Source organism: Labeo rohita, chromosome 10, assembly GCF_022985175.1.
Source record: "Labeo rohita strain BAU-BD-2019 chromosome 10, IGBB_LRoh.1.0, whole genome shotgun sequence".
NCBI classification, from domain to species: Eukaryota; Metazoa; Chordata; class Actinopteri; order Cypriniformes; family Cyprinidae; genus Labeo; species Labeo rohita.
The window spans coordinates 17,277,001-17,300,768 of NC_066878.1; the positions used below are offsets into that span (position 1 = coordinate 17,277,001).

The 23,768-nt window shown below is 34.8% G+C and overlaps 2 protein-coding genes across 2 annotated transcripts in view; one reads left to right on the forward strand and one right to left on the reverse strand.

Moving 5' to 3' along the window:
* cwc27 (CWC27 spliceosome associated cyclophilin) overlaps nt 1–12,047 on the reverse strand; it is a 56,572-nt gene extending 44,525 nt beyond the window's left edge. The window contains exons 1-10 of the mRNA XM_051120281.1: nt 11,828–12,047; nt 10,796–10,892; nt 10,554–10,666; nt 10,281–10,424; nt 9,836–9,934; nt 9,646–9,746; nt 7,730–7,799; nt 7,543–7,622; nt 7,381–7,408; nt 7,152–7,294 (exon numbers count right to left, since the gene is read on the reverse strand). Coding sequence (XP_050976238.1) covers nt 7,152–7,294; nt 7,381–7,408; nt 7,543–7,622; nt 7,730–7,799; nt 9,646–9,746; nt 9,836–9,934; nt 10,281–10,424; nt 10,554–10,666; nt 10,796–10,892; nt 11,828–11,869 — 917 coding nt within the window. The 5' untranslated portion in view covers nt 11,870–12,047. The remainder of the gene's footprint in view (nt 1–7,151; nt 7,295–7,380; nt 7,409–7,542; nt 7,623–7,729; nt 7,800–9,645; nt 9,747–9,835; nt 9,935–10,280; nt 10,425–10,553; nt 10,667–10,795; nt 10,893–11,827) is intronic.
* Nucleotides 12,048–12,372: 325 nt separating this feature from the next.
* srek1ip1 (SREK1-interacting protein 1) lies at nt 12,373–16,777 on the forward strand. The gene is made up of 5 exons (XM_051120282.1): nt 12,373–12,645; nt 13,032–13,079; nt 14,950–15,102; nt 15,809–15,884; nt 16,238–16,777. The coding sequence occupies exons 1-5, from the start codon at nt 12,633–12,635 to the stop codon at nt 16,419–16,421; spliced, it is 474 nt and encodes a 157-aa protein (XP_050976239.1). The 5' UTR covers nt 12,373–12,632; the 3' UTR covers nt 16,422–16,777.
* Nucleotides 16,778–23,768: the final 6,991 nt, after the last annotated feature.

Here is a 23,768-nt window from a genome sequence, read left to right on the forward strand (position 1 = left end):
AAAAGTTTATAACATGCTTTGGTTAAAAATTATCAATGGTAGTGTAAATAACACCTTTTTTACCTTGCCAAAATCAGCTCTGCAAAAATCATCCTGTTGTGGTCGAGGTTGCTTTAAATGTTAATGAGCTCTGCTCGCCCCGCCCCTCCCTTCACTTTGTGGAGTGACGAGCCTGTTTACTTTAGCCGCTAAACTTGCTAACTAGCTTATTAGGAAAGGCGATCGCAAAGATTCATCAAAAAAACCCTTATACTCACTTCTGCTGTAAGTGAAGCTGGATCGTGAATGATTCGCACGAACATAGACGGATATACGTAGATTGGGAGGCGCATTCCCTTCACAAACAAATGTAATCTACTGCATCTTCAGCGGCTCAGATGTCGGGAATAAAAGACGACCACTATGTTCATTACATCCAGCAACGCAACACCTCAATCTGAGATATTCTTGTCTAATTTACATCCCTGTTCTGGCATTGAAACAATGGAGGTCGGACTGTTACAGCTAGGCGGGTCTGAGGCAAGACGCTCATGTCAATCAGCTATCGTGGGAGCAGCCTCTGTCCCCATCTGAGAATGGCTCGATTTGAAAAAGGGGATATTATTTTTACAGATTAATTAAAAACCACTGCATGGACTTTTATCATTATAGGTTAGACGTGTACATGCACTGCAAACACACATTAATGTTCAAACAACATGTAAAAGTGAACTTTGCATCCAATGACCCTTTAAAACATTACATTACAAAAGACATTACATATTTTTGTCAAATCCAGGTGATTTACCATAGAAATCTGATGTTTTTATAACATTTACGACTGTTATAGTGCCAACTGTGGTCCAATCTCCCTGAAACTAGCATGCTTGTTTAGAATCACCCGTCGCATGTGCTCAGCGGGTTTTGTGAAGTTTTGAGTTTTCATTTAGGCTTTATAGGCTTTTGGGTATATTTGGACAGGCCCCTTTTCTAAAGGACACCTTTATAGCTTCCCATAAGGTCAATTTCAAAATGTTTTTGATAATTATTGACTTAGAGAGTCCAGAGAACTGCATTGCGGTGGTTTTTTCAAGACTGAGAGAAAAACCTAGGACTAGTTCGCAAAAGCAGGTGTTTCACATCTTCTCAATCATTTAAAAAATGGTTTGATTGACAGCAGTGGTGATAGAGGCAAAGCTGTTCAGAACGAGGAGGTCTAACATACGATACGAACGTGTGGAAAACTGCAATCTACAATCCTTTACGCCCTCAAAAAAAATGCAATACCACCCTGCAGTGGCCAATTTCTTTTAAATTTCTCACAGACCTTTGGGGTCATGAGTCAAACAGGCCCACTGAGTTTCGTTCCGATCGGCCTCCATTACCCTTGTCTAATAGGTGCTCAAACTTCATCGGCCAATGGAAGCCATGTTTTTTGAGATACGCAAATGTCCCCAAAGACACTTGTGTCACGGTCTTGTGGATCAAGTCCGTGCACAGCTGTTTTTGTGTCGATAGGACAAATGGTTGCCTAGTTGTAGCCATTTTTATGTTTTTCCCCCTTATAGCACCACCAAGTGGCCAATCTCCGCAATTTCCTGTGACCTCAGCTTGCGCTTTTACATAAGTGTGCTGAGTTTGGCAAATATATCTCATCTTGTTCAGGAGTTATAGGCATTTTACTAAAAGTGGCCCTGCCCCCTTCGAAAGTTTTGCCGTCCCTTTGCCACGGTGAGTTGTAAGTTCAACTTTTTCTTTCCGCTCTGGTTTGGATCTGATCAGGCAAAAAAAACAAGGACTAGTTTGCAAAAGCAGGTTTTGGAAATAATGCAAAATACCTGAACATTTCGGCTCACAATCAAATCTGACACTTGACATAAGACACTTGAGCCTGCGACTGACGATTCAGGAGTTATGAGCGATTTAGTATTTTCGATAGCCGTAGCACCCCATGTCAGGCCGATTGGGGTGAGCCTTGGGCGCGCTGTAGGCGGTGTAAGTACTACCATCCATCCAAGTTTCAAGTCTCTACAACTTACAGTTTGGTCTGCACAATCAGTTTTACTTGGAAATCTTTAATCTGTAACCATTTTAACAATTACAACAGGGTTTCAGCGCTACGTACTTGAACCCCTAAGTATTGTGTTATGACAATTAACATTACAATTCTACTTGTATGTATTTTAAAATGTATTTTAAAATGTAATTTAAAATTTTACTTATTCCTGTGACGCAAAGCTGAATTTTAAGCATCATTACTCCAGTCTTCAGTGTCACATGATCCTTCAGAAATCATTCTAATATGCCGATTTGCTGCTCAAGAAACATTTCTGATTATTATCAATATTTAAAAATATTTGTGCTGCTTCATATTTTCATACAATGAACAGCATTTATTTAAAACAGAAATCTTTTGTAACATTATAAATGCTTAATCTGTCAATTTTGATCAATTTAATGCATCCTTACTTAATAAAATAATTATTTTCATTTAAAATATAATTAAAAATAGACCTTACTGACCACAATCTTTTGCATGGTAATGTAAACGCTCATAACAGTTTTTAAATTTCGATTATGCTTAAACAAATGTTCACTTAAAGTAACTAAAAACACTAACAATAGCAAAGGATCATTCACAACACCATGACTGGGGTAGGTTTAGAAGAGCCAAACAATAAAAATTTACCTTAGTCAATTTTACTTCTCTCATCAAAAATGATTTGCTTTATTATAGTAAATCTGCAAAGATCTGACCCTTGACTGAATTAAAAAGCTTATATCTTTATAATTCATTATGCAAAGTCATTATTTGTGGTACCAAAAACCTATGCTATTCTTTTTCAGAGATTCATCAATCTCATTGGTTTTAAAATTTTCCAACCAACCCTGAGCAGCGTCTCTGTTTTTGTAATTAACAAAATAAACGCAAGGAAATGAAGCACCTTTGGGCACAGAGCAGATTCAACAACAGCTCTCTAAAGAAACGCCACAGTGCCCAAGACATTCAGCTTTCAGATAAAAATATTCCAGAAGCATGTTTACAATTAATTTCTCTAATGTAAGACAGAAAATGATACGGTGTCTCAGGAGGAGTAGTGCTGGGGTTGCCAGGTTGGCAGGAGGAGGCCGTTTTCCCCTGCCGTGGCAGAGTAATTTGATTTGTGAGCCAGATATGTGCTCACCTTGAGGGACCTGGCTGTGTCCAGTGAAGCGGCTCCAGTGAGGATGAGGAGCAACTGTGCCACAGTTCTGGTTGACTGCAGGTGTCACTGGTCTTTAGCAACATCAAGAATCAGAGGTCTGGTCAACCAGACAACCTGCTGAGATCACAGTGAGCTGAACGCTCAAGAAACTCAGTGTATTCAACTGTTATTATGGCCTTTATGTATTTCCACTTCGCATTCCCCTTGATTCTTAAGCCGAAATTTACCATGAAAAACATCTGTAGTTACCAGAACTACTTACAGCCATTTACACAGCTAAAATCTACGGTAGGAAGATGCATCTTTTAATTAATTTCCTTTAAAATACCAAAGCAAATTCTGTTCTGTTTACTAAAACAAATTTTGATAAATTGACTGTGATCATTTTCATATTTTCAGCGTTTATATTTTTACTGAATTAACATTTGCTGATCATCACGGTCTTTCTGATTTGTTGACCAAGGTAATATGTTTGCCTCAGTGTTAATTTTGACAAATTTAGATTTAGTCTTAGTCGTAGTAAAATGCCATTTAGTTTTAGTCATATTTTAGTCTTCTGAATTGTTATTTTAGTCTTCTGAATCTCCAGTAGATTTAGTTGGCTAAAATCTACTGGGTTTAGTTAGTGTAATGCATTTATTAAGCATTTCTCTAAAATGACCAAACTCATTGTATAGGTTTGATATTTTACAATTTTATCATGATAGACACAGATTTAACTGCTGTAACATACAACATGCCTTTATATTAAACTTCTCATAAAGAAACAAGAACATGGTCTTCTTTTCAGTGAAATATCAATGGTTATATAGGCTAATTATCCATTCTTTCTAACAACTTGTTTACCATATTCTTCTTTTTTTTTAAGCAGAGATATTTATTTATGTAATCTGTATAAGGGCCACTTCAGTCAAGAGTAGTGAATGATTTTCTGTCGTTCTTTTGTTGCTTCATTAACATCAATACCACAGACAATCAGTGTTGGGGAAAGTTACTTTTTAAAAGTAACGCATTCAAATATTGCATTACTCCCTAAAAAAGTTTGGATGAAATTATGTTACTTAGTTACTTTATATGGAAAGTAATGTTGCATTTTGAGTTACATTCACGTTACTTTTTGAAATCTGGGCAGGGCTTGCTTGTTTTATTTTAATATAAATAGTTCTATTTTAGAAAATGTAAAAGCCCTGGCTTTCACAACAAAAAGTGGAATAAATAAGCCTCAGGCTGAAGGAAAAATAAATTCACGTCTGTACAGTAGAAAGCAAGAGAAGGTTTGACACTCTTCAGCAATTAAAAAAAAAACATTAAAGCAGAAATGTTAGTTTATTTAAGGTCATTTTTGCTTATTAGTATGGTTGAACTGGATCAAAGGTCAGTACCAAAGATTGGTTAATAAAATGGCATTAAATACATAAAAGAAATTTGTGTTATTTAGGTTTGCGTTTCCCTGTTTTAATTCATTTTGATGAGTACTGAATTTGTTTTTTTCTGAGTGAGATTAATTAATTCACATTTAGTCTAGAACTACAGTAACATATTTACACAACACACACAACGCCTCTGCATTTCCAATTTCTCTCAACATGGGGACAGGAGACTTGTCAGTCAATAAATGGGAAAACAAAGTAACTGGCATTACATTTTTGAAAAAGTAACTGATATTTTCTTGTAAATTAAAAAGTAATGGGTTACTTTACTAGTTACTTAAAAAAAGTAATCTGTTTACATAACTCACATTACCCCTAACACTGCAGACAACAGCAACTTTGATCGTGTCTCTTTTTATTCAGTGTCTCTCGTTTAAACTTTGCGGTAAGATGATGTCAAGCTACACAGTTAAACTTAGAACACTTCCTTCAGTCAAAAAGTCCATCTACTGTTTTCTTCTCACATCAGTTGTTTTGGACTATAAACAGACTGCAAACAGAAAACTGTGCAGATTTCTCTCCTGATTCAGACAAATGTTTTCACTAGAAACAACTTTTCACCTTAATGGATTTGTTTCTTACACACGCACACTTTTACTTCACAAGATGTTAATTGATGTACTGGAGTGGTGTGGATTATTTGTGGATTATTGTGATGTTTTTATCAACTGTACGAACTCTCAGTCTGATGGCACCTATTCACTGCAGAGAATCCATTGGTGAGCAAGTGATGTAATACTACATTTCTGCACAAACTCATCTACATCTTGGATGGCCTTATACATTTTTAGCCAAGTGTCGTGATACTAAAGTATCAAACTCTTAATATTTTAATCTCGCAAGCTAGATTAAAGTGATTCTTACGTTTTAAATATGGATATTTTTCTTACGAAAACTCATCGATTTGCTACAGGAGACCTTTATTAAGCCCCCGGAGCCATGTGAGGCACTTTTTATTATGGATAGATGCACTTTATTGGACTTGTTTTGGACTGATGAAGAGAAACACCTGTCTATGCCATTCTAAAGCTTGGAAGTGCCAGGATAATTTTGAATATAACTCTGATTGCATTTGTCTGAAACAAGGAAGTCTTATACACCTAGGATACATGGAGGGTGAGTAAATAATACACTACAGTAGTGTTGGGTCCCATTCTCAGCCTGCGAGATTGCTGATACATGATATTATCGTGCTAATTTATTTCATTATTTTACATACTTAGTTTCATTGCCCGAAACCAGCCTCAGCATAAGGCTACAAGCAGCCTAACATTAACAAAAAACATCATCACTGATCAGCCTAGTCTAGTGCTAGTTTTTAAAAAACACTTGCGTTATAAGTGAAGCTATCTACACTGTATGATAAATAAATCTCTTACCACACACTGCACACGTCTGCGGTGAGTTACGGCTCCGACGCGACCACTGAGTAGATTGCCGCCTCGGCCTTTATACTGAACACATCTGCGGCTCTGACGAGGCCAATCTAGTCAATGCTTGTTTATGCCCGCAGCGCTGCGGCTCGGTGTAGCGGCTCTCCACGCTGCATCCCTAAAGTTAGGCTAATTCCCCATCTTGTGCCTACCCTCCCTCCAACAATTAGAATTTCCGTAGGCGGGATTTATTTTAATAGTATTCTAATGGGCCGCGTTGTGACATCATTGCATGCGGAAAACAAAGGCTGTAGACCAAAGGAGCCGATTGTTGTACTTCTTGAAAAGGGATTTTTTTAAAAAACAAAATATCTCCTTTTGGAGTGGACTTTGAGATTTGTAACTTTGTAGATCTTTTTTTATGCCCAAACAAAACATACACCACAGACTGGTTAAAATTCAAAAAGTGAAAAAGCACAATAGGACCCCTTTAAAGCTGTCCTATTTACCTGGACTAGGACAAAATATTTAAAAAACAGGGGAGTAAAGCTGCAGCCCAGTTTAGGGGAACACAAAGAACACATAAAACAGTTTGTGACACTAATGCCAAAGGAACTCATCCCCATCCCTGGAGAGAAAGTGTGTCTGAACTTTATAGAGCAACAGTGCCTTCTGCTGGACAACACTACTAACTGCACTATCTACATTACATGCAGCAGGAATGAAACAATATCCTGCAGAGTTTAGCTCCAACCGGCTCCAACAACCTGCCTGAAAATTTCTAGCACTCTGAAACACCTTGATTCGCTGGAAACTCTCCAGGAGCAGGATTGGGCATCCCTGATGTACAGAGTTGTTTCAAATGACAAAGCCCTGGAAAACCGGTGCTAGTAAACCAAGAACTAGTTCAGGCTTACCACAGAGACTTGTTTGTTGGTTGCTTGTTTAATATATCTAACGCAAAATGTCATTGGTCCAAAATCATGCTTGACGTTATTGCATTTAAAATATGATTTTATATTTCGCGTTATAGGTCATTTGCTGTCATTCACGTCAACCCAATGATAATTCTAGTATTCCAATTCAAAAGCTTTATCAAATACTGAACGTCAACTCTGCAATAAGAGGAAATGACGTCATCCGAAGGGAACTAGATGGCATACCTGCGGGAGGTCTTCTTCACCGTCTCTGGATTGGTCTTCTTCTCATCCATCTTGTCTTTCTTTAGCTTCTGTGAGATGTTCTCTCGGATCCTCTCCCTCTCTGATTCACGTTCGCTGTCGTCCTCTTCATCATCACCTGCATCCTGTAGCGGATAACAAAAACACAGACTTACATCACAGTATGACGTCATCAGAAATCCCTGAACTGAACAAATCAAAGAGAACGTACCTCAGAATCATCTTCGCCACTTTGATTCCTTTAGGTGCAAAAAATAGAGTTTTAATTAAACAGTTTTTACATTAATCATGGGTTACGTCTGAATTACGTAACAAAAACATTACAATGGAAAGGGGGTTTATTTATGTGAAAACTAAAGGTTCTTTTTCTGACCTGTCAACGACTGGAACGGAGCTTAACTTGGGATCATCCTTCAGCAGGTCATGACTGCTTTTGCTTTTTCCTTTCAAGGTCTGTAAGAAAGGATGAATGAAATAATGTTGAAAGCGCCTACTGCTCATCTCCAAACAAATTAATAACCACCTCAACAGAGGAATCATCACATTGGACAGAAAGCTACCTGGCTGACTTGATTGACCAGCTCCTCATCTTCCTCAGCCTCCTCTCCAAATGACAACAAGCTGAAATTCCTATAGTAAAATTCTCCTGGTTAACATTACATTATGGAAACATTTCTGTACAGCATCAAAATACAAAAGTAAACTTTTTAAAAAAAGAAAATCTAACCATAAATGAAAAAACAGACCAGATAACGGCTGTTCCTATTTATTTTATGTAAATCTATGGAGTTTGACCATTTTTTATATTTAAATCTGATTGCTTACATTTATGAACTTTTGACAATCTAAATTATTATGTCTGTAGCCCAAAATGCAGAACAAGTTCTGAAAGATTACTGTTCAAATAAAGTATGAATTATAGTGGTGTTTGCAAGAACCACAATAATGTCACAGCTGACTTTCCACAATCCAATCAATACTAATACATAAAATAAAACATTACTGTTTTCAGTAACATATTACAACACAGAATACATCAGGCTCCAAGGGCCCTCAGCAAACTTTTTAATTACTTAAAAGTATTTAAATGCACACATTACCATTAATATATGAAAATAATCTGACAAATTATAAGATTGGTAATCAGTGCAATTGTTAACTAAAATTAATTAAATTGATTTAATTTAAATTAATTTTAATTTAAATGTAGCTGCAATAAAAGCTGATTTAAATTTTTAACAAATACTACAAAAATAGAAACAAATAAAACAATATTAAAATTTTAAGAATATTTTAGAAAGCATGTTTTTTTTTTTTTTACAGTTTTTATTAAAGGACATACAATTCCTGAAACTTCTGGAATCATAACATGAATCAAGGCTAAATTTGCTTTATATAATCTATTTATATATCATATTATCTAACTATCTGTTTAAAAGAAGCTTTTAAACAAGCAGTTTTTGTCATAATCACCACAGAAATACCAAAAAATGTTTTATGTGGCCTTTAAATATTCACAGGGAATGTTTGGGTCAAAAAGGTTGAGAACCACTGGAATACATCACTTCATAGACGTTAAATGCATTGTGAATGCTTGTAACATTGTCTTTAAAGGGGTCATCGGATGCCCATTGTCCACAACTTGATATGATTCTTTAGGGTCTTAATGAAAAGTCTATAATATATAACATTTTGGTTAAAATTCTCAATGGTTGTGTAAAACAACACCCTTTTTACCTTGCCAAAATCAGCTCTGCAAAAATCATCCTGTTCTGGGTGAGGCTGCTTTAAATGTTAATGAGCTCAGTTCGCCCCGCCCCTCTCTTCTCTCTGTGGAGTGACGAGCCTGTTTACTTTAGCTGCATTTAGCCGCTAAACTTGCTAACTAGCACGTTATTAGGAAAGGTGATCTCAATTCATTAAAAAAACACTTATATTCACTTCTGTTGTAAGTGAAGCTGGATCAAGAATGATTTGTGCGAACATAGACGGATATATGTAGATTGGGAGGCGCATTCCCTTCACAAACAAACGTAATCCACTGCATCTTCAGCAGCTCAGATGTCGGAAGTAAATGACGCACTATGTTCATTATTACATCCAGCAACACAACACCTCAATCGGAGATATTCTTGTCCGGTATCGAAACAATGGAGGTTGGACTGTTACAGCTGATCCGAGGTAAGACACTCATGTCAATCAACTATCGTGGGAGCGGCCTCTGTTGGTGTGACGCCACAACGACAGTCATCTGAGAATGGCTCGATTTGGAAAAGGGGATATTATTTTTACAGATTAATTAAAAACCACTGCATGGATTTTTATCATTATAGGGTAGATTTGTACATACACTGCCAACACTCATTAATGTTCAAACAGCATATAAAAGTAAACTTTGCATCCGATGACCCCTTTAAAGCTGGTATCAAAATAAATGAAAGAAATGTAATAAATAAAGAGTGTAAGTGTGCCATACTTTGTAGCTTTGGACTGGGATTTCTTCCCTTCATCTTTGTTTTTCTGTTTTTTAACTTTAATTTCACGTGGAATGATGTCATCGAAGGGAGAGTGTAGGACCTGCACAAAACAAGTGACTCCATATGAAAACAAAGGGCGATAAAATTACAATGGTAAAGCCAAGCACAGCATGAGAGGACAGAACAAACCTCTGTAGATCGAATTTTGTGTGGGTTGAGCGGCCGTTCATCACTGTCACAGTCCACCTCTGCTAACCTGAGCAAGTTATACACGGTATCTCCTGTGACCTGCAGTCAAAAGCACAACACACGAAGTGTGGAAAATAAATGAAAACAGCAACATATACTTAATTACTCAATATTTTTTGGAATATTGAGTAAGATTTAAAGGAGTGTTCACCCAAAAATTTTATTTCCTTTACTGTGTTGTAAAGCTTGTGGCCAGTATTATCTTTTATTTTTTTATGTTTCTGAAAGAAGTCTCTATTTGAGCAAAAAATAAACAATATTGGGAAATATTATTACAATCTAAAATAACTGTTTTATATTGTAACATATTTTAAAATGCAATTTATTCTTTTGATGCAAAGCAAATAAGGGGTCATAGAATCTTGAACAGTTTGTGAAACATCACCTTTCCAAAAATGGTGTGTTTGTTGTTGAGTTCATCAGCCCGTCCAAGAGTAAAGAAGAACTGGCTCCCATTATCATGAGGTCCTGCATTTGCCATAGCAACCAAACCTCTCCGATTGAAGCGCAATCTGGAGTGAAATTCATCCTGTATTGGAAAACACAAACAGTTTACTATGCTTTCCTACACATTCTTATGCAAACACATGCTGATTGTACAGTAGACCATTTATTTAATTTTGTAAATAACACATTCTTCACAAAAGTCAAAACCAACCTTGAAAGGGCGACCGTAGATGGACTCCCCACCCGTCCCGGTGCCTGTCGGATCACCTCCTTGAACAATGAAATCTGGCACCACACGATGAAAGATTGTGCCATCATAGTAACCTGCAAAAACAGAGGCAAATATTTGTGACAAAGTATCCAGGTATTTAATTTAAAATCATGACATCATGTGCAGCGCTTTGTCTTGTTTGTATTTGATATCTGCGTATCTTCCTGTATGACGCCACCTACCCTCCATACAGAGCTGAGTGAAGTTTCGACATGCCTTGGGAGTTTCCTTAGACCAGAGCTCTATATCAATATCACCTGCGGTGGTCTTCAGCAAGACCTATGAGAAAATATGTTTGTCATTACGCAGATATAACGGTTTTGGTGCTTTAAGAAGTCTTTGTCAGTGATACTTTAAAAATATCGGAAATAAAGAAACATATATAGCAAAAATAGCCCAAATTACCCAATAAAGTGTAAAGTTTAGTTAACGCGTATAACTGTAAAAACGTTGATCTGTCTTTTTGTTACTGATTTTTATAAGATAAATGTAAGAATAACTTTTTATTGTTAGTAATATTTCAAGATAAACACCTACAGGCGTGAAGCAATTTAGGTTTATTTGATTATCCATATTATAGATGCATATATATATATATATATATATATATATATATATATATAATTTAGAAAAATCATTTTACAACCTGAGTGTTTATTTGCTCAGTCATCATTGTATTTCATTGCATGATATGTTTTGCCCTCTACAGAATAAAAACTACAGAGATTTGATAAAAAAAAAAAAAAAAAAAAAAAAACCTAAACCATTAAATACAATCTTACTAAGACATATTATTGGGAAATATAGAGTGACAGCTGATTTATATGTTTTTAGTTGTCAGTTATATTCTCATAATTACACATTAAGCTATCAGAATGTACTCTTTTGGCCATATAAATATCAGCAATTGAACCAAATTACATATTTATGCTTTAAATAAAACTGAGGTGTTTCCCTCTTTGAATATGAGTTCCATATTCTCAAAATATTACACTATATGAGCCATGAAAGCCTGAATTTTACAGGGTTAATAATACAAACGGTAAATAAACAAATGTAATAACAGTACTACTTTGTTTTAATAAAATACGAATGATGTTGCAAGACAACTCTTACTTACAAAACAAAAAGGAAAAAATAGACTAAGAATATATCAGTTTATAAACAGTACATTTCATTATTTTCCATAAATACGAGTTGTTGCTCAAACTCACCTTTCCATTAGTGGGAGGCTCTTGAATATATATGTTGCTCATCTTTAACGCGTATTATTTGGGTATATTTCCCTCAAGGCTGGTTGATAGCAAAACTACACTTAGATATTACAAGAGCATAATAAGCACGTCCAACAAATACGAAGTGTTTTATTTTGCGATGTTTACAAACCAAATCATGTCATGCCGCCAGACAAACATTTACTCGCTTCTGCAGCGTTTGTTCAGCCTTATCGCCCCCTACCGTAACGGAGTATTGGCAGAACGAGTAGCGTAAATATGAATTTACCTGTCAACGACTATTATTAGAATATGTAGAATTCAAATGAAGGATAGTAAACGCTGTCCTATATCTGGTGTGTAATTTCAAATATGTAAAAGCTAAATATACAAGAGTTTCTGACGAGATCGTTGATTGTGTTGTCAGGTGGTGCATGTTACTTTTCTCCACGCTGGTGGAGATGGACCAATCAGAAACGCGTTTGATTACAGCGTTCTCTTTCATGAGTTCATAAAACTTTAAGGGTCAGGTTTTCATATATGTATCAGGTATAAAGCGCCCTTAAACTGTGTCCTTATTACGACATTGTGTTCTTAAGTTGTTATCTAACGTTATATCTCTCTGCTGGGGGAAATCGATGCAGTTCTGTAAGTGGAACCACAGTGGAACGTTGCTCGACGATTCCAGTCGGAGTCTTTTACCAAACGGATCGATTTAACGTTTTGAAAAGCGGCGGAGCGAAAACAAACGTGTTGTTTTGTTTTACTCTTTTATAATTCAGGTCAATAAACAGGCCAGTATATTATGGCTGTCCCAGGTATGCGTTTGCAGAGATTCATAAATTGTCTGTTAGTTTAGCTGACTGTTGTTAATATGTTTCTTCTAGAATGCTCTAGAAAGTGTCCCTCACCTCATCAGTATCTTAACTTAACAACAGAGCTGTCGCTTAACGTCAGACACATATCCTTGCATTTCAGACTTTATTTAATAAATTACTGATTTGTGAGATATTACGTCAACACAATGTTTGGTACAATGTAAGCTGTTTTATGTTTTATAAACGGTGAGATACATACCGAAATCTAGATTTAGCTATTACATATCCTACGAAAATACCTTTTCTTCTCAGCTAGTGGTTGGTTTTGTAATATGCAGTCATAAATTCACGTCCTAAGGCAATACTGAATGTGTTTTTGCAAACAGGTCCGAACAAAGACAACATCAGAGCTGGCTGCAAACGATGTGGATATCGTGAGTACTTCGATTAAAGCGATCAATAAGCCATAATTGTTGTCTATCTATCTTTTGCGTCAGTTTTTTCTGTCTGTCTGTATTTGTTTCTTTTTGTCTGTCTCTACATATCTGTCTTGCCTTTCATCTATCTATCTATATACAGTGGGTACGGAAAGTATTCAGACCCCCTTAAATTTTTCACTCTTTGTTATATTGCAGCCATTTGCTAAAATCATTTAAGTTCATTTTTTTCCTCATTAATGTACACACAGCACCCCATATTGACAGAAAAACACAGAATTGTTGACATTTTTGCAGATTTATTAAAAAAAGAAAAACTGAAATATCACATGGTCCTAAGTATTCAGACCCTTTGCTGTGACACTCATATATTTAACTCAGGTGCTGTCCATTTCTTCTGATCATCCTTGAGATGGTTCTACACCTTCATTTGAGTCCAGCTGTGTTTGATTATACTGATTGGACTTGATTAGGAAGGCCACACACCTGTCTATATAAGACCTTACAGCTCACAGTGCATGTCAGAGCAAATGAGAATCATGAGGTCAAAGGAACTGCCTGAAGAGCTCAGAGACAGAATTGTGGCAAGGCACAGATCTGGCCAAGGTTACAAAAACATTTCTGCTGCACTTAAGGTTCCTAAGACCACAGTGGCCTCCATAATCCTTAAATGGAAGACGTTTGGGACGACCAGAACCCTTCCTAGAGCTGGTCGTCCGGCCAAACTGAGCTATCGGGGGACAAGAGCCTTGGTGAGAGAGGTAAAGAAGAACCCAAAGATCACTGTGGCTGAGCTCCAGAGATGCAGTCGGGAGATGGGAGAAAGTTGTAGAAAGTCAACCATCACTGCAGCCCTCCACTAGTCAGGGCGTTATGGCAGAGTGTCCCGACGGAAGCCTCTCCTCAGTGCAAGACACATGAAAGCCCGCATGGAGTTTGCTAAAAAACACCTGAAGGACTCCAAGATGGTGAGAAATAAGATTCTCTGGTTTGATGAGACCAAGATAGAGCTTTTTGGCCTTAATTCTAAGCGGTATGTGTGGAGAAAACCAGGCACTGCTCATCACCTGTCCAATACAGTCCCAACAGTGAAGCATGGTGGTGGCAGCATCATGCTGTGGGGGTGTTTTTCAGCTGCAGGGACAGGACGACTGGTTTCAATCGAGGGAAAGATGAATGCGGCCAAGTACAGGGATATTCTGGACGAAAACCTTCTCCAGAGTGCTCAGGACCTCAGACTGGGCCAAAGGTTTACCTTCCAACAAGACAGTGACCCTAAGCACACAGCTAAAATAACGAATGAGTGGCTTCACAACAACTCCGTGACTGTTCTTGAATGGCCCCGCCGGAGCCCTGTCTTAAACCCAATTGAGCATCTCTGGAGAGACCTAAAAATGGCTGTCCACCAATGTTTACCATCCAACCTGACAGAACTGGAGAGGATCTGCAAGGAGGAATGGCAGAGGATCCCCAAATCCAGGTGTGAAAAACTTGTTGCATCTTTCCCAAAAAGACTCATGGCTGTATTAGATCAAAAGGGTGCTTCTACTAAATACTGAGCAAAGAGTCTGAATACTTAGGACCATGTGATATTTCAGTTTTTCTTTTTTAATAAATCTGCAAAAATGTCAACATTCTGTGTTTTTCTGTCAATATGGGGTGCTGTGTGTACATTAATGAGGAAAAAATGATTTTAGCAAATGGCTGCAATATAACAGAGTGAAAAATTTAAGGGGGTCTTTCCGTACCCATTGTATCTGTCTAACTTTTATTCTATACCTGTATTATTGCTGTTCATCCATGTGGTATTGATTCTTTCTCACTTTTTCATCATGCATTATTTTTTATTATTTTTTTTTTTTTTTAGCTGGTCATTTGACTTTTGAATGTCGTAATTTTGTTCGTGTGGACCCGAGGAAGGACATTGTTTTAGACGTGAGCAGCACCAGCAGTGAGGAGAGTGAAGAAGAGGAACAGGAAGCTGTCAGTAAAGAGAAGATCTTTGGCAGCCATTCAAAAGGTCATTTCATTGTTTCAGACTTAATGCTTTGCTTCCACTTCTGTCTCAGGTCTTCCTGTTTTTTCTTCTTTTTTTTTTTTTGTGGATCCATGTATTTGAAAGGGGTCAACAACTGCTTTAGTATTATTTTGTGCTGTTCTCTAAGGTCTACTTATAATGTTATCAAAGTTTTTACATCAAAAAACATCATAATTTCAGCGTGGTGGATTATAGACTCATAAGTAAACGCCCTTCTGTGATTGGCTAACGCTTGAGTGTTTGACAGCCTACATCTATCATAGACGGATGCATAAATATGCAATACATATCAAACGATCTGTAATAACTGACAAAGCAATAGTGATCTCTTAATGAAAACAGTTACTCACACTTGTTTGTTGCGATATCACTGTAGGATCCAATATAGTCACCACGGCATCGTCTTTTAGTACCAATCTTTCTGAAAATCCTGCATCGAATTGTGCCTTGTTTGTAAATGAATCCGTGGTGAAATGAAGTGAACGTAGGACCAAGTTCTCACTGACGTGTTCTGGAACTTCATTAAAAATAAAGTTATAGTCTTATAGGCCAAAAGATCAAGGGGAATTTTGGTTTCTCAGTTCATGACCATTTTAAAGGTTTCACTGACACATTTATGTGAGTATGAATATTGTTGATAATGATCATTTGTCACTGAATAACTGGTAACAGCATGTTTCATACACAGGTTCTCATGAAGATTCCAAAAAAGAAAAACATAAAAAGAAAAGCAAAGACAGATCCCATCGAAAGGCCAAAAAGAGGTATACGTGATAATCATAACCCTTTTTTAATTAAGAGTTTAAAAAATATGCTTTAAATGTTGCATTTTTAAAATGATATATCAAGTAGTTAATATTATAAATGTTTTTTAACTGTTTTACTTTCTTAAATTGATAATTATGGGTTTGAATGAACAAATAAAATTAATATATCTATCGCTCTCCTAATTCTTTGTAAATATGCACCTACATAGATTTATTTGAACTAAAACATTATTTTAATACATACAAAATGTTGCTGTTTGCATCTTTAGAATAGCGATATGATATTTTTGTACATTTTAGGTGTCATTACTGCCATGTTTGGTAATATTCATGTGATTTCATACCCTCAGGTCTCATTCATCTAGTGATGATGAGGAGGAAGTGAGCAAGAAGAAGAAAAAGCACAAGAGTCACAAGAAGAAAGGGAAAAAGGAGAAAAGGGAGAAAGAGAAGAAACAGAAGAAAAAACATAAAAAGAAAGACACCGAGTCCTCTTCATCTGACAGCTCTACTGAATCTTCAGACACAGACTAAAGTTTTGACAGGACCACAGAATCACCGCAAAGTGAACAGACAACCTGGAAAATAGCTACAGCCAGAGCCATTTGTACATAATTCTGTCCCAGACACATTTATACTTTAAAACAGTTTTTTTCTTTTATATGTACCTCTGAGAGTTGGAGCGCTGGTCTTTTTTTGTGGTGTTTCTAATGAAACTGTATTTTGTATATAAATGAAATTAAAACAACCCAGACTCCTTTTGGGTGAATACTATTAAGAACATTGTTTTTATTATGTTTTACTAGAAATGTTAAAAAAAATTATGCATTTATTCTACAATAAAGGGTCAGGGGCAATTATTTTGACTGTTTAACTCTTAATCAATACGACTTTGTTTTAGTGACACGTTAAAAAAAAAAAACAACTTAAAATTACGAGATTAAAGTTTAAATGTTTCAAGAATATGTTCTGGAATTGATTTGAATATTTGTGGAATTATTAGTAGAAATCATACCATGGGTTATAGTCGCAGGGACAGTATGCTCCAAAATAATATTTCACGCCTTCAATTGCATTCATTAGGCCTATTTTTAGCGTGCCAGCCACCCAATAATAGCAGTAAGCTTTGTGCTTTTGGTACTTTTAATATAAAACAAAGTCTCCGCTTTCAAAATCTATAGTAAATTTTATAGTAAAATACAAATTATGTATCTTGCAATAGGGACAGATCGCACCAGCCACCCAGTAATCATAATAATTTTGTGCTTTGTTGCTTTTAATATAACGCAGCTCAGCTTTCAAATTGTGTCAGTTTTACCTCGAAATATGAATTTTAAATGTGTTTTCTCTTTGTTTCAAGTTTAGAGCACGATATAAATGTGAAGGAATATTGAAAAAAAAAAAAAAACAGTATAGCCTAATTTAATGAAACAAATGTCTTGTAAAAATGATTGATTCACATGCCACTTAAACTGAGGTGAATTCAGCGATCTGTCATGCCAAATAAAGGGGTCATCGGATGCCCATTTTCCACAAGTTGATATGATTCTTTAGGGTCTTAATGAAGTCTATAATATTTGGTTAAAGATTCTCAATGGTTGTGTTTTACCTTGTCAAAATGAGTTCTGCAAAAATCATCCCATTCTGAGGGATTGTTCCTTTAAATTAAAAACCACTGCATGGATTTTTATCATTATGGGGTAGATTTGTACAAACACTGCCAACACACATTAATGTTCAAACAACATGTAAAAATGAACTTTGCATCCGATGACCCCTTTAAAGAGTGTGAAAAACACATTATTGTAATAGACATATTGTTTGTATTTCGCTATAAAACTGACAGATTTTGAAAGCTAAGACTTTGGAATATCTGCCGGTGCTCCCAATCCGGGCCATCTGCATGCGCAATAGGCTACAATATACTCTCAAAACATTATAATTTTAATCTCATAATTGCTACAAATTAATTCTCATAATTTTGACTTTATTCTCAAAACATTTCGACTTTATTTTTGAAACACTTTAATTTGATTCTCAAACATTTTGACTTTATTCTCATAATTGTGACTTTATTGTCAAAATATTGTGACTTTATTCTCATAATTTCTTTTTTATTCTTGAAATATTATGCTTTCAGTGTCGTAATCTTAGATTTTTAAACAAATTTTTAACGTGGCACTAAAACGCGTTGTATAACTAAATAGACAAGCTAGAAAAATGTGAGTGGTGACCTTTTTATTTACAGTATAGAAATCATTAAACAACCACACTTGACTGCAGAATGACACAAAAGACAATAATGAAATGTAATCTCACATTTTCCACTGGTTATTTTACAGTATACGATATATATAACTCGAACAGTAGATGAGTAGAGATGTTAAAGTTGGTCTAAATTGCTCACAATCATATTTTCCACTAAGTTTAAATGATTTATTATCCTTTTGACTCCGAGGGTGGAGCAGGTGTGATTGCCCTAAGGTTTGAGTCCAACCACTTAGACTTTGTCAGGGAGAGGAAATCAATGACCCACGTACACAGATGACAAAGATCTTTTCCAAACTGACTCATTCTGACAAATTTGCTCCCACATATAGATTTCAGATAACCTGATTTCTTAGAAAACAGTGTTGGGGAGTAACTAGTTACATGTAACGGAATTACGTAATTTAATTACAAAATAAATGTAATTGTAATTAGTTACAGTTGCTGAGAAAAAAATGTTAATTAAAGTACAGTTACTTTTGAAAATGTTAATGATTACCAAGGGGGTTACATCTGATTTTTTCCACACATACACATATTTAATTGACCTCTTTCATAAATTGCATTGACTGCTCTAAAATGAGACACCAATGTTTCAGGAGTTCAGGACATAGTTCAGGAATATAACACATGCTTATTCGATAACTGTATTATTTACTATTTGGGTTTATGCATATACTTTATTTTTTAAGATAGTTTTTTTTTTCCCAGGCATTGTTAGATGCCAGTGTTTTCTGTCATAACTATGCAAACATTTGATTTTAAAACCAGTATCACACTCACTTAAAAATGTTGGGTTAAAAATAACCCAACTATGGGTTGGTATAGCACCTTCCCATCTGTGGGTTATTTTAACCCAATGAATTGGGTTAAAATCCAGTTGGGTTAAAAGTAACCCAACAGTTGAGTTAATTATTTAGATTAATTTACATCAGTTTTTTTTTTTTTTTTTTCCTTCTTTTTTTTTTAAAAATTAATTTTTTTTTTTTTAATAAAATTACTTAATAAAAATACATTATAACACTACTTTGTATTCAAATACAAATGTTTACAAAATAAGTGTACAAGAATGTTTAAATATATTACATTTAAAACACACAAATATGCACACACAACTGACATATTTTCAAGATGTACTCTGAATTGAAAACCAACAAATGTGACTCTGGACCACAAAACCAGTCGTAAAGGTCAATTTTTTTTTTTTTTTTTTTAAATTGAAATGTATACATCATCTGAAAGCTCAATAAATAAGCTTTCCATTAATATATGGTATGTTAGGATAGAACAACTACTTGAAAATCTGGAATCTGAGGGTGCAAAAAATCTAAATATTGAGAAAATCAACTTTAAAGTTGTCCAAATGAAGTTATTAGCAATACTAATCAGAATACAATTACTAATCAGAAATTAAGTTTCGATATACTTATGGTGGGAAATTTACAAAATATCTTCATGGAACATGATCTTTATATTAATATTCTAATGATTTTTGGCATGAAAGAAAAAATGATAATTTTGACCCATACAGTGTAATTTTGGCTATTGCTACAAATATACCCATGATACTTATGACTGGTTTTGTGGTCCAGGGTCACAAATGTGTATCAATTCATATTCATTTATATCAACACATACACAAATTTGTACAAATAAAGCAAACATAACATACAAACCTTTATCAATAAAACAAAAATAAAAAATCATACACACAAGTAATAATAATAATAAAACAAAACAAATCTGCTGGCTGCTGGACTTACTGATAATCAGTAACATAAAAACTTTTTACTGATCACCAAATACAAAGCTTCTAAGGAAGAGGTAATATGTTGAAAGAACTCTTGGAATATCAAAGACTGTGTGCTGCAAATGGGTGCAGAGGGCTTTGGGTAGTTGATGTCATACATGTAGAAATGTTTGAAACAGTAGTTCTTGGAATTAGTGCAGCAATCCGGTGTCATCCAGTAGCATAAAACTTTCTTCATTCACTCCTTCCTCTGTGATAAGATGAAGCAGAATAAGAAACATTTTACAGATAAACTAGTAAACTTTTTTTCATAATTGTTGGAACACCTACACCACTAATCACAAGTTTTTGAACAGTAAGAATTTTCATTTTTTAAAGAATTCTTTTCTACTCACTAAACCTGCATTTATTTGATCCAAAATACAGTAAAGGCAGTAATATTGTGAAATATTTTTACTATTTTAAATAACTGCTTTCTATTTGAATACATTTTAAAATGTAATTGTCAAGTGTTTTCAAAGCTGAATTTTCAGCATCATTACTCCAGTTTTCTTTGTCTCATGATCCTTCAGAAATCATTCTAATATTCTGATTTGCTCCTCAAAAAAACATTTATTATTATTACTGAAAACACCTGTGTAGAATTTTTTCAGGTTTCTCTGATGAATAGAATGTTCAGAAGAACAGCATTATCTGAAATAGATATATTTTGTAACATAAATGTCTTTATCATCACTTTTGATCAATTTAAAGCATCCAAATTAAACCTAAATAAATAAATAAACAATGTCTCCAAGCTTTTTTGTTACTAAACCTTTTTATTTGAGATAAATGCTGATCTTTGAATCTTTTTATTTATCAAAGCATCCTGAAAAAAAAAAATACTCAACTGTTTTAAATATTGATAATAATAATAATAATAATAATAATAATATAAAATCTTATATAAATATAATAATATAAAATATAATAATAATAAAATCTTAAGCAGCAAATCAGCACATTAGAATGATTTCTTAAAGATCATTTGACACTGAAGACTGGATCAATTCAGCTTTGATCACAGAAATAAATTAGATATAAATTCAAATAGAAAGCAGTTATTTTAAATGCTGTATTTTGGATCAAATAAATGCAGGCTTAGTGAGCAGAGAATTCTTTAAAAACATTAAAAATCTTGCTGTTCAAAAACTTTTGACTGGTAGTGTATATGGATCACTGATATAAATAGTTTACTTACCTTGACATTTTTCAATTAATTGGCATGTGGATGTTTAATGTATGAGATTCCACTGTTGTAGTTCTTCCTTCACTGAAGAACCCAATGTCTAAAAATAAGTATAAACACATTTAGTACACATTTAAAAACATGCAAATCTGTCATAGCTTTATAAGAGAAATGGCTGTAATTAGAGGCGATTCTAATATATGCATAACAATATTCAATATAAATAAACCATAAAAACACATTTAGTATTATTACAATTAGTGCTCGCTTTCCAAACAACTGACGCTTGCCCTGTTTTGACCAGTAGGCGTCGCCGTTGTGTCACGAACGATTGGAAGCGGTGAATCATTTTACGAAGCGATTCGTTTAATTGATCCGAAACTTTGAAAAGCTTCGTTTCTCCCACCACGTCTTTTTTGGGGAGAATGGATTCTTTTTAGACTTTTCTAACAGAGAATTACAGAATTTGAGCGCATCTCTCTGAGCTGCCGCTGAGCGAATCTTACATACTGGACCGAAGTTGAATGGTCCGCGTGGTGCGGTTCAAATGAACATTTAACATTAGCCATTTCCCATATATAACGTAAAATGTGATAATCATTAGTGCGAGCAAACAAACTGTAGTCAGAATACGTCTGGAACCCTTCATCAACTGTAAAATAATAACTGTAAACGGTGACATTATATAATTAGCCCTATGTACATTTCACCATACATTATTAACGTTAGGTTACTGTACTACATCTCTAAACAGTTTAACTACTTTCTGCTAATTTTTATTTACTTTATTACTGCTAGCGACCTAACTGGGACAGCTAAGTTAACGTTAACGTTAAGTTACTCATTTACAATCGAGCTCATTCTCCGCAGTAACGTTACAATACACTGACTAAAGGAAACTACAACTTCGTTAAAAAAAAAAAAAAAACAAACAAACAACAACAAAAGTTCAATTTTGAAGTGCATTTCACGTTCTTCTTATAAGTATAATGTTATTATAGAGTTATTAAAACCCTATTACTCACCTCATACTGATGCAGCAGCAGCTTCTTCTGTTGTCAGTCACAGTCGTCCGTTAAAATTTGAACTGTCGCCGCGGGAACCAATTAAACCCAACGCTGGGTTATTATTAAAAACAACCCAACGATGTTTAAAAAAATATCCCAACGTTTTAGAAAATAACCCAACATAGTGACCCAATATGTGTAACCCATCTATTGGGTTAAAAAAATAACCCATCTATTTTTACTGTGTAGCTATTAAACTATTTCTTGTTATGATTTTAAATCTGTATTTAACTCAGAATGATGCCAAAGTAAATAAGAGGTGTTAAGTCTGAATTTGTGGTGACTGTGCTTTAAATTAAATTATTACATACCTCTGTGGAATGCTTGATTCTGATTGGTCAGTCATGACATTCCAAGGTATGTTATTCCCCGATGACAACTGGTAAAAGCTAATAACACAGACCCATTCAGGCAACTTAAGTCGGCACTATACGCTTCATAGTTTTTCTTGGTGGAAGCTTTGCGTTTGGTAAGATAATAAAGTATTAAATCTTAATTCAATATTATGTGTAATTTCTTAATTCTGTCATCCTGGTATTGTGGACCATTTTGTTTTGTACACTGTAAGGGATTATAAGATAACTAACAAAGTAACAAACATTTCACTACATACATTATTTATGTAGTGAAATGTTGTGTAATAAAAGTGGTATGACTGCACTGTGTCCCTTAAATGTCCATCTAGTTTGAACTTGCTGCTTGCTAGAAACTGATTTCTTCATGGAAGCTTTGCGTTCAAATATTTCAACTCAGATCAATGTTTGGTGTCTAATTTTTTACTTTTGTGGCAAGCAGCTGTGTAATAAGTGGGATAATGTACATCCAGCCAGTTGTTATCGCAAAATAAAGATATGTATTATCCTTTACTTATTATAATCTTAATTCAATTGATAGATGATTTTGAAAGTCTGACTGTAATCAGTGCAACCTATTACATTTCCAAAGTAACCTTCCCAGCACTAATTAAAAATACCTTTAAATGCAATTCATACAGAAAATTACTTAAACCTCTTTAATGAAGAACATTTTAAAATTGTTGTGGGGCATATTCTGATAGTATATAACATACATCACATAGTTTTATATGTGATCCTGGACCACAAAACAAGTCTTAAGTAGCACGGGTATATTTGTAACAATAGCCAACAATACATTGTATAGGTCAAAATGATCGATTTTTCTATTATGCCAAAAATCAATAGGATATTAAGTAAAGATCATGTTCCATAAAGATATTTTGTAAGTTTACTACCTTAAATATATAAAAACTTAATTTTTGATAATATGCATTGCTAAGAACATAATTCGGACAACTTTAAAGGCAATTTTCTTAGTATTTTGATTTTTCTGCACCCTCAGATTTCAGATTTTCCAATAGCTGTATTTTGGCCAAATATTGTCCTATCCTAACAATCATACATCAATGCATCAACTTTCAGACGATGTATAAATAAAAAAGTACTCTTATGACTGGTTTTGTGGTCCAGGGTCACATATGTCTCACACACACACACACCTGGGTGTGTCACCTGTGTGTTAATCTTTCCTTTATTAGATATTAATTGTTT

Coding starts and splice junctions, on each gene's coding strand:
- srek1ip1 (XM_051120282.1), top strand. Junction 15,103..15,808: donor CTTTGGCAGCCATTCAAAAG/GTCATTTCATTG, acceptor TTTCATACACAG/GTTCTCATGAAGATTCCAAA. Junction 15,885..16,237: donor CATCGAAAGGCCAAAAAGAG/GTATACGTGATA, acceptor TCATACCCTCAG/GTCTCATTCATCTAGTGATG.